General features: G+C 37.0%; 1 protein-coding gene across 2 annotated transcripts in view; it reads left to right on the top strand.

Moving 5' to 3' along the window:
- Positions 1-3,901, top strand: part of pparg (peroxisome proliferator-activated receptor gamma) — a 42,362-nt gene extending 38,461 nt beyond the window's left edge. For both annotated transcript variants that reach the window (XM_073826104.1, XM_073826103.1), the window contains exon 7: positions 1,438-3,901. In XM_073826104.1, the coding sequence (XP_073682205.1) occupies positions 1,438-1,685 (248 nt within the window). In that variant the 3' untranslated portion in view covers positions 1,686-3,901. The remainder of the gene's footprint in view (positions 1-1,437) is intronic.
- Positions 3,902-13,829: the final 9,928 nt, after the last annotated feature.

Genomic DNA, 13,829 nt, shown 5'->3' with positions numbered 1-13,829 from the left:
AATTCCATGGGTACAAATCCTAATGTTTAAGCATATGATGACATTCTAAGGGATTGTGTTCTTCTAATTTTACAGCAACAGTTTGGACAGGACCCTTTTCTATTCTAACATGACAATGCCTCTGTGTATAGGGCAAGGTTAAAAAAGAAATGATTGATTTAGTCAGTGTTGAAGAACTTGACTGATCTGCAGAAAGCAAAGTCCTAATCCCAGCTGAACATCTCTGGAGTGACTTTAAAACTCGTCACCAAACACCAATGACTTGTACGTATGGGTACAGTCATTTTTGACATTTCCAAAACGGTTGCAACAGAGATGGAAATACAATTTATAAATACATTAATTGTTTCCATCTTTGTTGCCACAGTTTTGGAAGTGCCCTTTTCTGTTCTAAAGAAGGGGGTGTCCCAATACATTTGTCCATATAGTGCATGTACAAGTCATTGGTCTGCATTTAAAGTCACACCAAAGATGTTCAGCTGAGATTAGGACTTTTTGATTACTACTGTTCTTCCACACTGAATGAATCAATCATTTTAATCATCAATATATAAAACATTCATTGTGATAGTTTTTGGAATGAATTAAATGATGGTGATTATTTAAAAAAAAAATTATAATTGACCTTATTTAAATAAGTTTTTTACTGTTTTGAATGTGATGTTTTTTATCACAGTACTGAGATTTTTTGTAACAAAGTATGACTGGAAAACCTATAAATAAAACTGGCAACAAAAATGAAAAGAAAATATTATATACTTTTTTTCTCTCGTCATTGTCACATTATTTGTATTAAAAATAATACATTATTTGAAAACTCTTTAAATTATAGACAGCTTTTGTAAAGTAAAATTTAAAATATGCATTGTGGTAGTTTTGGGACTGAACTGAACTGAAATGATGGTGATTTAAAAAAAATAAAATCATTGGGATAATTTTTTATAATTGACCATTTAAATAAGTTTTTATTTTATTTTTTATTTTTATTTATTTGTTTGTTTGTTTGCTTTTTACTGTTTGTTTGTTTGCTTTTTAATGTTTTTATCACAGTAATGAAATTTTTTTTGTGACATTATTTCTATTAAAAATATATATTTTTTAATTATTTAAATTATAGACAGCTTATGTAAAGTACATTTTGAATTATACATTATGATAATTTAAATATTTTTATTTAAATTCTTTTTTTCACATTTTAATGTGATATTTTTATAGAGAATTTGGGAAGTTATCATCAATGATTATCAGTATTAGTATTATTTTTTTGTTTACTTGTTTTTTTTTTTGTGGCAAAATTTGAGAGATTCACCTGAACAATCTGTAGGAAAAAAAAAAAAAAAATTTATACTCTTATTCATTGATAAATGAACCACTGTCTCAAAACAGACATATTTCATAATCTTCTCCATCTTCCTCTCTCTTTTATTACTCTGGTAGATCGTCCAGGTCTGCTGAACGTCAAGCCCATTGAGGACCTCCAGGAGACGGTTCTTCATTCTCTGGAGCTGCAGCTGAAGACGAACCACCCAGACTCTCTCCAGCTGTTCGCCAAAGTTCTTCAGAAGATGACTGATTTGCGGCAGCTGGTGACCGACCACGTTCAGCTGATCCAGCTGCTGAAAGAGTCAGAGGTGGACTGGTGCTTACACCCGCTTCTGCAAGAGATCATGAGAGACTTGTACTAGATGCACACTGTAGTGATTCTGAGTTTAGTTTACTGCTCTGATGTATTCGGTGATGTTTTGCACTGTAAAAAAAAAACGAAACAAAAAAACCTTCGTCAGCAGAGAAACTAGAACAGGGTGTTGTGCGTTTCACAGCGACCGCTTTGTGATTCGTTTCTGGCTTTCAAGACAAAGAATGTCTGTGCCCATTGCATCAACGCTGGTCAAAAAGGGCAGTACCACTGTGAAAATGTTTTACCGGCTGATTTTAAACTGCACTTGTGTTTTTGCATTCAAAGGCCTTACAGATAAAGCCGTAGACATAAAGGTGACACTCCATATTTCATTTTTAAAGATTACATAAATACAGTTCTGTGCAAAAGTCTGAGACAACATTGCAAGTTAGGGATTTTTTATTTTATTTTATTTAAACCTTATGGAAATAGAAATCTGAGAGAAAAAAAAAGATAAGAAAAAATAAGGCAAGTTTTGTTTGTGACTATGCAAATGTAAATTAATTTAAATATAAAATTTACCATGTTTAACTCCTTTATAGAGACTTTTTTGTTGCTTTAATGCTCTTTGGAGCATATAAATTAATGTAGCATTTCTGGCGAAGCACTCCTACACCCCGATCTAAATCAAATTATTCGCAATACGTGCTTTAAAGTCCTGTTCTGAATCAAATGATTCGCCATATGCGCTTTAAAGTCATGTTCCGAATCAAATTATTTGCAATACGCGCTTTAAAGTCCTGTTCTGAATCAAATAATATGCCATACGTGCTTTAAAGTCCTGTTCTGAATCAAATAATATGCCATACGTGCTTTAAAGTCCTGTTCTGAATCAAATGATTCGCCATAAGTGCATTGAAGTCCCGTTCTGAATCAAATGATTTGCGATACATGCTTTAAAGTCCTGTTCTGAATCAAATGATTCGTGATACGTGCTTTAAAGTCCTGTTCTGAATAAAATGATTCGCAATACGCGCTGTAAAGTCCCGTTCTGAATCAAATGATTCGCAATACGCACTTTAAAGTCATGTTCCGAATCAAATTATTTGCAATACGCGCTTTAAAGTCCTGTTCTGAATCAAATGATTCGCCATACGTGCATTGAAGTCCTGTTCTGAATCAAATAATTCGCCATACGTGCATTGAAGTCCCGTTCTGAATCAAATGATTCGCGATACGTGCTTTAAAGTCCCGTTCTGAATCAAATGATTCGCCATACATGCATTGAAGTCCTGTTCTGAATCAAATGATTCGCAGTACGTGCATTGAAGTCCCGTTCTGCATCAAATGATTCGCTATACGTGCTTTAAAGTCCCGTTCTGAATCAAATGATTCGCCATACATGCATTGAAGTCCTGTTCTGAATCAAATGATTCGCAGTACGTGCATTGAAGTCCCGTTCTGCATCAAATGATTCGCTATACGTGCTTTAAAGTCCCGTTCTGAATCAAATGATTCGCCATACATGCATTGAAGTCCTGTTCTGAATCAAATGATTCACAATACATGCATTGAAGTCCCGTTCTGAATCAAATGATTCGCGATACGTGCTTTAAAGTCCCGTTCTGAATCAAATGATTCGCCATACATGCATTGAAGTCCTGTTCTGAATCAAATGATTCGCAATACGTGCATTGAAGTCCCGTTCTGAATCAAATGATTTGCGATACGTGCTTTAAAGTCCCGTTCTGAATCAAATGATTCGCCATACATGCATTGAAGTCCTGTTCTGAATCAAATGATTCGCCATACATGCATTGAAGTCCTGTTCTGAATCAAATGATTCGCCATACATGCATTGAAGTCCTGTTCTGAATCAAATGATTCACCATAAGTGCATTGAAGTCCTGTTCTGAATCAAATGATTCACCATAAGTGCATTGAAGTCCTGTTCTGAATCAAATGATTCACGATATGCTCTTTAAAGTCCTGTTCTGAATCAAATGATTCGCCATACGCGCATTGAAGTCCCGTTCTGCATCAAATGATTCACGATCCGATTGGAATGCATCGGAACAGTGAATCATTTTGCGACGCAGTGGTTTACTGATTCGGAGTTTTAAAAAGCTCTGATACTTCACTGATACTCACTTTCTCTATATAATTTATTCGTTGTTTGAAATTAAATCATTACAATTAATAGGTCTAACTTACAATGCTTTTATTAAATTGTGATCACATTAGACAGTTTCCTTTGTATTAAAAAAATTTCATGACGTGACACTCATTATCTGGTTCTTGCCTAATGTAATGTGCATTGTTAAGAGATTACACTAACAGTTTGGTCAACCTCCGCCTACGGAGAAAGAAAAAAAGTTAGCCTCTGCTTTTTTCACAAATCACACCCTGATGGGTTAAATTATACTTAACATGCACCAAAGAGCTTCAATGAAAGCAAAAAAAAAAAAAGTCTCTATAAAGGAGAATAACATGGTGATTGCCATTATTTTATATTTAAATGTAGTTTATATTTAATTTTATTTTATCAGAAGAGAATATGAATTAATTAGAAGCAGAAACATGTGGTCTCAGATTTTTGGACTCTGTTTTACAATATATAAATTTGTGCCCATTATCAAATGTTTCAAATAGCAAATAACAAAGTTCACATTTGCAAAATCTCCAAGAGTGCCACATATATGTCTCCAGCATTTGTTCATGTAGGGCTACACAAAAGTTACTTGTCTTGGACAGAGAAGTGAAAACTAAACGCACACCACTATCATCGGTCGCACCAAAGAGCTGGCGTTTGTCTCAAACTATGCACGAAATATATGAAAGGTGAATCTGAATATGTAAGCGTGCAGTTTCATTTTAACCACTGATATTTGTCACAGGTGACAACTTCCTGTATTTCATTTTGCTTATACGTGAAGCAAATACAACACTTGCGTAGATGATTTTCCAAACTTCTGCTCTTTCTGCCTCAAATTCTAAACATTTTTATGAACATTATATGATCTTTTTTAACTGCAAGGGACTTTTTTGTTGTTGTTTGCTTAATAGCAGTCAGAATTTGTTTGAAATCATTCTAAAGCCTTAATTTTTTACTTTAATTCACAAAATGTATGTAAATAAGATTTAACACAAAACAAGATTTTAAAAGGGAGTGTCTTTCATACATTTTAAATGACTTGTAAGCCGTTAAATATCAATTGTATTTGAATATGTAAATAAATATTTTCAAACTATGCTTTAACTGTGTAGTTTTTACACTTTTGATTGACATGCGATACTCTCGCACGCCTTTTTCTGTGGCCGCCTACGCGCGCCTGCAATGTATGTGTGTGTGTGTGTGTGTGTGTGTGTGTGTGTGTGTGTGTTTTAATTAATGTCTTCCTATTGAAGTCTTGAGCTGGCAGGGTGCGTGCAGCTCCATAACACGCAAAGCTACTTTGAGTCATTACATCATGCTTTTATTGCGTGTGTCTCTCTGAACACACCCTGTTGTGATTGCAAAATGTGAACTTCATTGCACCCCGCAGTAGATGTATATCTCCTTTGACAAAATATCATTTCCAGCTGGACGGGACAGGAATATATCTTCCGTTTGATAGAATAAGGTTTTAGCTTTACCTCAGTGAAAACCGAAGGAGTTTGAATAGTAAAAGGTGTTTGATTTGATGCTGTTTTCCAGAGGCTCGTGGAAGGGGAAGTGGAAGACTGGCATTCGTTTCTGTTGATTGATGTGCCCATAATATCTTTCACAATCTACTCTTTTAGAACATTTTAGAGCAATTCCAGCAAGTTTAATGTGACTGGCTTTGTTTCCAACTATAAACGAATGCAACTTACACAACCAGTCAAAAGTAAGTTTTTTAAAGAAGTCTTTTCTGCTCACCAAGCCCTCATTAGTTTGATCTAAAGTAAAGCCAAAGCAGTAAAATTCTGAAATATTTTAACGATTTAAAATCTATTTGAATATATTTTCAAATGTAATTTAGGCCTACTCCTGTGATCAAAGCTAAATTGTCTGCATCATTATGCCAGTCTTTAATATCACATGATCCCTCAGAAATCATTCTAATTTGCTGTTCTAGAAAACTATTTTTACAACAGTACATTTATTTCAGGATTCTTTGATGAATAGAAAGATAAGATCAACATTTATCTTATATAAAAAGCTTTTTGTTTTTGGGAGGAAGGAAATATTTCAGAAATAATACGTTTATTACTTTTTTTTACAGACATAATGTTACAAAAAATGCTTTTCTTACTTAGATTTTTTTGTCTTGTTTCCAGCCAAAATATCTAACAATTCCTAAATCAAGAAGGATTTTCTAGATGAGTACAATTATTGTTATTATTATTGTTTTCAGAAAAAAAATCAAAATTCAGAAACGTCAAAAATCAAAAACAAAACAAGCTAAATAATCTGCCAATGGGGTAAGAAAAATAATTTTCTGTTTGAAATAAGATTTTTTTTTGCTTTCCCCAATGGCAGATTATTTTGCTTTTGTAAGCAAAAACTCACTTAATTTTGACTTGTTTTTTCTGAAAACAAATACTTCTCGATTTAAGAATTTTTAAAGATTTTGTCTGGAAACAAGAAAAAAATCTAAGTAAGAAAAGCATTTTTTGCAGTGCTCTTTTTCAGACAAATGTCGTTTTTCTAAAAAAAACCTGAACAAATTCTACTCAGCTGTTCAACATAATAATAATAAATGTTTTTTTGAGCAGCAAATCAGAATATTAGAATGATTTCTGAAGGATCATGTGACTGGAGTAATGCTAAAAATTCAGCTTTGAAATCACAGGAATAACTTACAGTTAGCTCAGATCCATTAAATAATATAAACAGCTACAACTTTTGATTTGAAATTGACATTAACTAAGATTAATAAATGCTTTAAAAGTTAGCCTACTGTTTTTAGTTTATATTAACTAAATAGAACATTATTATAAAGTGTTACCAAGTAAATACAGTTTTTACATGTGTAATTCTCTCATTTAATATTATGGTGTGGAATGCAAAAAAAAAAAAAAAAATAGATATAAATCAGAATCTTCTGATCTTTGTAAAACAAAAACAAATAAACCAAAACTACCTTTTTATATTAAGTGAAAACACTTTTCAAATTTATGAATATTTCACAACATACAGCTGATTTATGACTAAATGATTTTTATTATTATCATTATTTTCAGCTTGCCATTTTAGCATTATGGGAAAACTTTTACTTAGTTTTGCCTCAGTGCTATTTTATACGTTTGTTTTCTCCTGAGGCCAGGATGGGAATGGACAGTCGAAGCGGAGCGGCCGCTGCAGCGCTCAAACACGGCTCTTGTTCTGGAAAGCGGCCTGCTGTCTGTTTTGATGATGATGATTAAATGTGTTTTTGTGCTGTGTCAGCATATCCTTTACTTTGTTACTATCAATCCTCCAGAGACTTCATCCTGCCAAGACACTTCATGGACAATGCCAAGTCATTTCAGAAAATACATTTTGCTGCTTTAAAAATCTTTGAAGGAATGCAGCCAAAGATAGCAGCGAGTTTAGGGAAGCGGCATGGTGTGTTTGTGGAGTTCGTACACGGCAGCTTGAATCTGTTCCCCGTGTTTAAATATGGGAAGAGAGGAATTACAACCGTGTGAAGGAATACACCTGCTGTAGAGAAAACAATAGCAATGTGCAAACAATGCCGCCCGATTAAATGCTTTCACAGAGAGAGAGAGTTGAGTTGTTAATGATGTTGGATGAAGGTCTTTGTTTTGTTTTCTGTTCGCAGTGTCCAAATTGGCATCATTACAGTATTAAAGCATTCCCAGCTAACAAAAATACATTCCAAGAACATTTTACCAGTGTTCAAACCAATGTTTTTTTGGATTTTGAAAAGTTTTTTAGGCCAGACACTGGTATATAGGGTAAAAAAAATATAACTAATAGTTATCACCTTACTTACCCAGTTGATTAATTACATTGATAATTGCAAACATTTTTTTGTATTACAAGTTTTCTAAAATGTTAGGTTTAAATATGCAAATGAGGTATTGTTTAATGAAATATGCGCTGATTTGCATATGTTTCTAATACAAAAATCTAAACACTGGATGAAGTCAGTTTCGAAATTCTTGTTTCATTTTTTTTGACATATTAGAGTCAAATGTTTTTACAGAGGGAATTTGTCTTAATTTGTCATGCCATAATTCAGAAAAAACTCGAAATACTTTATTTATTTTTTTATAAAATCAAGCAAATTATATATGAACAAGTCCCTCTGTAAAAACCTTCAGGATATAGACAGGAATAAAAAACTAAAGTTTGGTGTGTGTAAGTGCTACTGAAGTGGAGATTTATGGCTCTTTATGGCCTTTTTTGAGAAAAACGGCCTTTAAAAATATGGATTTTAATTGAAATCTATTGACGCAAATAGATAAAGTGCTATGAAAGAAACACTTCACAGTGTCTGTTGTATGTTTTCTTTCAAAAAGCCCAAAATCTCATACTTGACAGATGCATGAAAAAACAGCGTCATTCATTTTGCAAACATTATAGGAATGTTACTTTTAAAACTTTCTAAAAAATTCTGAAACAAATAGTAACATTCTTTTTTAAATTAGTCGAACATCAAACTAAAACCTAAAATTAAAAAAAAAAAAAAAAAAACATTATCAAAATTATCGTTTTTGCCAAAAATCATTAGGATATTAAGTAAAGGTCATTTTCCATGAAGATATTTTGTAAATTTCCAAGCACAAATGTATCAAAACTTAATTTTTGATTAGTAATATGCATTGCTAAGAACTGCATTAGGACAACTTTAAAGGAACACTCCACTTTTTTTGGAAATAGGCTCATTCTCCAACTCCCCCGAATTAATAAGTTGAGTTTTACCGTTTTGAAATCCATTCACCCGTTTTCCTGTTCTGGCGATATCACTTTTAGCATAGCTTAGCAAAGATCATTGAATCCTATTAGACCAATAGCATCGCATTCAAAAATGACCAACAAGTTTCAATATTTGTCCTATTTAAAACTTGACTCTTCTGTAGTTATATCGTGTACTAATACCGGCAGAAAATGTAAAGCTGCGATTTTCTAGGCAGATAAGATTAGGAACTACACTCCCATTCTGGCATAATATGGACGCAGCAGGCGGAGTAATATCATGCAGTGCCTGAAATTAGTTCCCAGCTAGGTTAGCATTTGCACATGTGCTGTGTGATATTACTGCGCCTGTTACGGTAGCAAACTTCCTTGACTATTACGCCTGAATGGAAGTGTAGTTCCTAATCTTATCGGCCTAGAAAATCACTTACATTTACATGCTTTACATTTTCCGCCGGTATTAGTACACAATATAACTACAGAAGAGTCAAGTTTTAAAATAGGACAAATATAGAAACTCGTTGGTCATTTTTGAACGCGATGCTATTGGTCTGATAGGATTCAATGATCTATGCTAAGCTATGCTAAAAGTGATATCGCAGAACAGCAAAACGGCTGAATGGATTTCAAAATGGTAAAACTCAATTTATTAACTCAAGCCTATTTCCAAAGAAAGTGGAGTGTTCCTTTAAAGGCAATTTTCTTAATATTTAGATTTTTTTTGCCCCCTCGGATTCCAGATCAAACTATACATCAACGGAAGCATATTTATTCAGCTTTTAGATAATGTATAAATCTCAATTTCAAAATATTGACCCTTATGACTGGTTTTGTGGTCCAGGGTCACAAATGTTTCAGAAACGTATAAATAATGTTTTTGAGCTAACATTTTGAGAACATTACTAAAGATAATGTTATTGGAAAAAGGTTTGTTCAAAACTTTAAGAGAACATTGTCAGAACGTTAACAATAGAAACCATCACAAAATGCTGATGTTTCCACTATGAATACCATTACAAACATTACAAATCAACCAATTATTATTAAAACAATTACAATGGTTTCCTGTAGTGTGTTTTGGGACATATTCCATTTGCCCTGCTGGAAAAAACTGCTAAAACTGACCTAGGCTGGTTGGCTAGTCATAGTTGGTTTAAGCTGGAAGTAGCTGGTTTTGGCTGGTCAGGCTGGTTTTAGCTGGTGGTCTCCCAGCCTGTTTTAACAAACCACAAACAGAAGGCAACCAATTACCAATAAAGACCAATAGACACCATTGCAGTTTCCATTAAAACCAATAAAATTCCCATTATAACAAACCATTACAAATTATGTATCTATTGTTTGTTTGTTTTTAAGCAGGGAACGTTGTAGCTGGGCTAAAAAAAAAAAAAAAACTAAAACTTGTTTGCTGGATTAGCATATGTTCATTTTCATATGGAGGGATTGCATCCTAAAACACTTAACAACAGCAGAAATTCTTCCTTAATATCTTATCATATTGAAAATACAAAATCAGAAAGTCGTAACACAGGCATTAGCCGTAGCGTCGTCTTATCTCAGTATTTCTGATTTGTACTACAACATTTTACATACAGCATTTGTCACATCCCCGGACTTTCATGTTGGTTTCTCCCATTCTCCCCCGCAGTTCAGTGTGTGTTTGGTTCCTCCTTCATTGTCTCCACCTGGATGTGTAATCAGTCTGTGTATTTAAGGTGTGTGTTTTCCCCTGTACTCTTGTCGGTCTTTGATGTTATATGGATGTCTTACCCTGCTGTTCCTGTGTCTGCTTGTATTCCGTTGGATTTATTAAATATTCGTCTTTTACTACGTCGTTGTTCGTGTGTTCCTGCCTACATCGTGACAGAAAGACCGACCAAAACAGATATTTTGTTGACGTGTTCACCTCCGTTTTGTTTGCCGTTCGTTTTTCCCAGTCTTTTTGTTTCCGTTGTGTTTCCCCCATGGATTCTTTCCTACGTCCAGAATTCATCCTCCTCCGGCTGAAGCAGGGGGATTTACCGCTCGAGGGTTACACTCAAATGTTCCAGCTTGTAGCAAACACCACCAGCTACCCGGACGACGCGCTCTGTACGTTCTATGACGCTAGCCTCAACGCGTCGTGCAGAGCGCCGTCGTCCGAGGATGGCCCTCGAGCGGATTTCGCCGCATTTGTGGAGTGGACACTGGCGAGAAACAGACCCGCGTTCCCCGCCTGTTCCAAGGAGCATCTCGCCAGTGTCACTCCAGACCCAGAGCCCAGCCAGCCACCCCGACCGACGGATTAAGAGCCCATTGTAGACGGAAAGCCCGAGCCCGGAGCGACAGCAGTGTGGAGCGCCGATGGGGTCATATCATCCGACCAGGTGCGAGAGCCGGCCACTACATCTGCGACGGTGGAGTGCTGCGTCGAGCAAGAAGGGGCGGTAGAGAGCCCCGCCCACTGCACCATCACTGAGGGTGAGCTGGAACAAGATTTTGGGGATGTAATTGACTGTGTCATGGAAATACCTATCTGCCTGGACTTCCCACCCACCCTCCCTCTTCTGCCTAGTCCTGATTCTCCACTGGTTCCGCCCAGCCTTCCTGAATCCCCGTTGTCGACTGTCTGTCCCCTTGCTCACCCTCAGTCCACCATCTGTGCGGTGGGTTCGCCGCAGGTCTGCCAGTCTCCATCGGTGTCATGGCTGGAGGATCCCTCACCATCGCCTCCAGCCTCAGAGTCCTGGACTCCGCCTCGGCCCTCCGACCCTGCGGCTCCACCCCGGCTCTCTGCTCCCTCGTCTCCGCCGTCGCCCGTCGATCCACCAGCTCCACCGGGCTCCATCGCCCCTCCGGCTCCGTCCTGGTCAGTCGTCGCCCCACCTTCGCCTCTGGACTCTACTCCTCCGGCTGTGCCTCGGTCCTCTGTCGCTCCGGCTCCGCCGCGGATCTCCGGATCTCCATCTCCGCCTTGGTCGCCAGAGCCTTGGGTTCCACCTTGGCCCTCCGGATCCGCGGTGTCACCCAAGATCATCGGCTTTCCGTCTCCGCCTCGGGCTCTCCCACCACCTGCTCCGCCTCCGTCGGTCGGCCCCTTGGAGTCGTCAGCCCTTCCTCCACCATGGCTCCTCCCTCCATCGGCTCCACCGTGGGAATACATCTTGGCTGCGTTCTGGGTCCCACCTGGCTCCTCCTGCTCCAGCCCATTCCTGTCACATCCTTGGCTCCTCCCTCCGTCACTACCCTGGACTCCATCTTGTGCCCTCCTCCCGGGAGTCCGTCCTCCGCCGAAACCCCCTCCTAAGACTGTTTGTTGTTTCCTGTTTGTCGGCGTGAGGACACGCCTTCCGGGAGGGGGAGGTAATGTCACATCCCCGGACTTTCATGTTGGTTTCTCCCATTCTCCCCCGCAGTTCAGTGTGTGTTTGGTTCCTCCTTCATTGTCTCCACCTGGATGTGTAATCAGTCTGTGTATTTAAGGTGTGTGTTTTCCCCTGTACTCTTGTCGGTCTTTGATGTTATATGGATGTCTTACCCTGCTGTTCCTGTGTCTGCTTGTATTCCGTTGGATTTATTAAATATTCGTCTTTTACTACGTCGTTGTTAGTGTGTTCCTGCCTACATCGTGACAGCATTAGTCAATTACCACAGAAAAGACATTCTTGCCAAACTTTATAAAATCAGCTGGGAACAAGTTGAATGTGCTTGGGATTCGTTTACCTAGAGTTTATGGTCAAATTTGTCTCTTGATGTTAGCAAAATCGGACAAAACCTGCCCTTTGTATATATAATCTTACTGATTTACATATACTTTTTGGGGTAGGCTATTCACTGTATATAATTATTCTCTGGAATGCCCTCATTTGGCAAATAAAGTGTGTTATGCTCAGAATAATGTACAGGAGTGGCACCTGGGCTTTCTAACAAAAGATCATGAGAGGAATTTTTTAAAGTTCACGCTGACTAAAGCTGAGGTTGTGTAAGCCGGCCTAACCATTCCAGCCAGTCTCCTCTCCACCCACATCCAGTACTCAGAAATGCATAGCAGTGTCACTCACATGTCTTTCATTCTTACAGAAAAAACAAGGCAAACAAAGCAAATAAAGCGTTTCAGTCATTGCTTTTGAGGTGTGTGTGCCAGGACAGAAGAAAGAACTGAGGGTTTAATCCCCCAAGATACAACTTTGTTACAGACAGACACACAGTTGAACACATTTTCATTTGGTTTGTGATACATATCATTCATACATGTATGTGTAAACGTGTGTGTGTGTACCTGGTATTCATCACGTTGTGGGGACCAAATGTCCCCACAAGGATAGGAATACCAGTAGATTTTGACCTTGTGGGGACATTTTTCAGGTCCCCATGAGGAAACATTACGCCTATGGAATGTCCCCATAAAACATGTAAACCCTGTGTGTGTGTGTGTGTGTGTGTGTGTGTGTGCGTGTGTGTCTATGGTTACACATATAAACATTCAGGCATTTACTGTATGCATCTACACCTATGTGGCTGACTTTACAAAACTACTGTGAAGATGTCATGGCATCAGATAGCAATACCATTTGTGACCCTGGACCACCAATCCAGTCGTAAGTAGCACAGGGATATTTGTAGCAATAGCTAAAAAATACATTGTATCAGTCGAAATTATTGATTTTTCTTTTATGCTAAAAATCTTTAGGATATTAAGGCGAGACACTGCAGGTGAATAAGGTAAAACATGAACTAATAGTTATCACCTTACTTACCCAATTGATTGATTACATTGATAATTGCAAACACTTTTTGTATTACAAGTTTTCTAAAATGTTAGGTTTAAATATGCAAACGAGGCATTATTTAATGAAATATTAAATACATTTCTAGTACAAAAATCTAAACACTGGATGAAGTCAGTTTCAAAATTCTTGTTTCATTTTTTGACATTTTAGAGTCAAAAGTTTATACAGAGGGAATTTTAAGCATCTCATTTCGTCACAACATAACTCTTAGAGCATAGAGGGAACACTATATTTTTTTTTACTATTTTTTGGCCAATGAAATGTTGTTTAAAATAAAGCAAATCATATATGAACAAATCCCTCTGTAAAAAAGTGTAAAGTTTGGTGTAAGTGCTACTAAAGTTGAGATTTACTGGATTGTAGGAGAAAAAAAAACTCATTTTGAGAATACAGCCTTTAAAAATATGCAGTGGCATTGAAATCTATTGACACAAATAGATAAAGTGCTATAAAAGAAACACTTAACAGTGTTTTTTGGATGTTTTCTTTCCACTAGGCTGAAAAAACACTTTATGAAAAACCAAAAAGCCCAAAATCTCAAACTTGACAGGTG

This window comes from Garra rufa, chromosome 20, assembly GCF_049309525.1.
Source record: "Garra rufa chromosome 20, GarRuf1.0, whole genome shotgun sequence".
NCBI classification, from domain to species: Eukaryota; Metazoa; Chordata; class Actinopteri; order Cypriniformes; family Cyprinidae; genus Garra; species Garra rufa.
The sequence above is the reverse complement of the archived record's forward strand: the minus strand, read 5'-3'. Positions and strand labels throughout refer to the sequence as shown.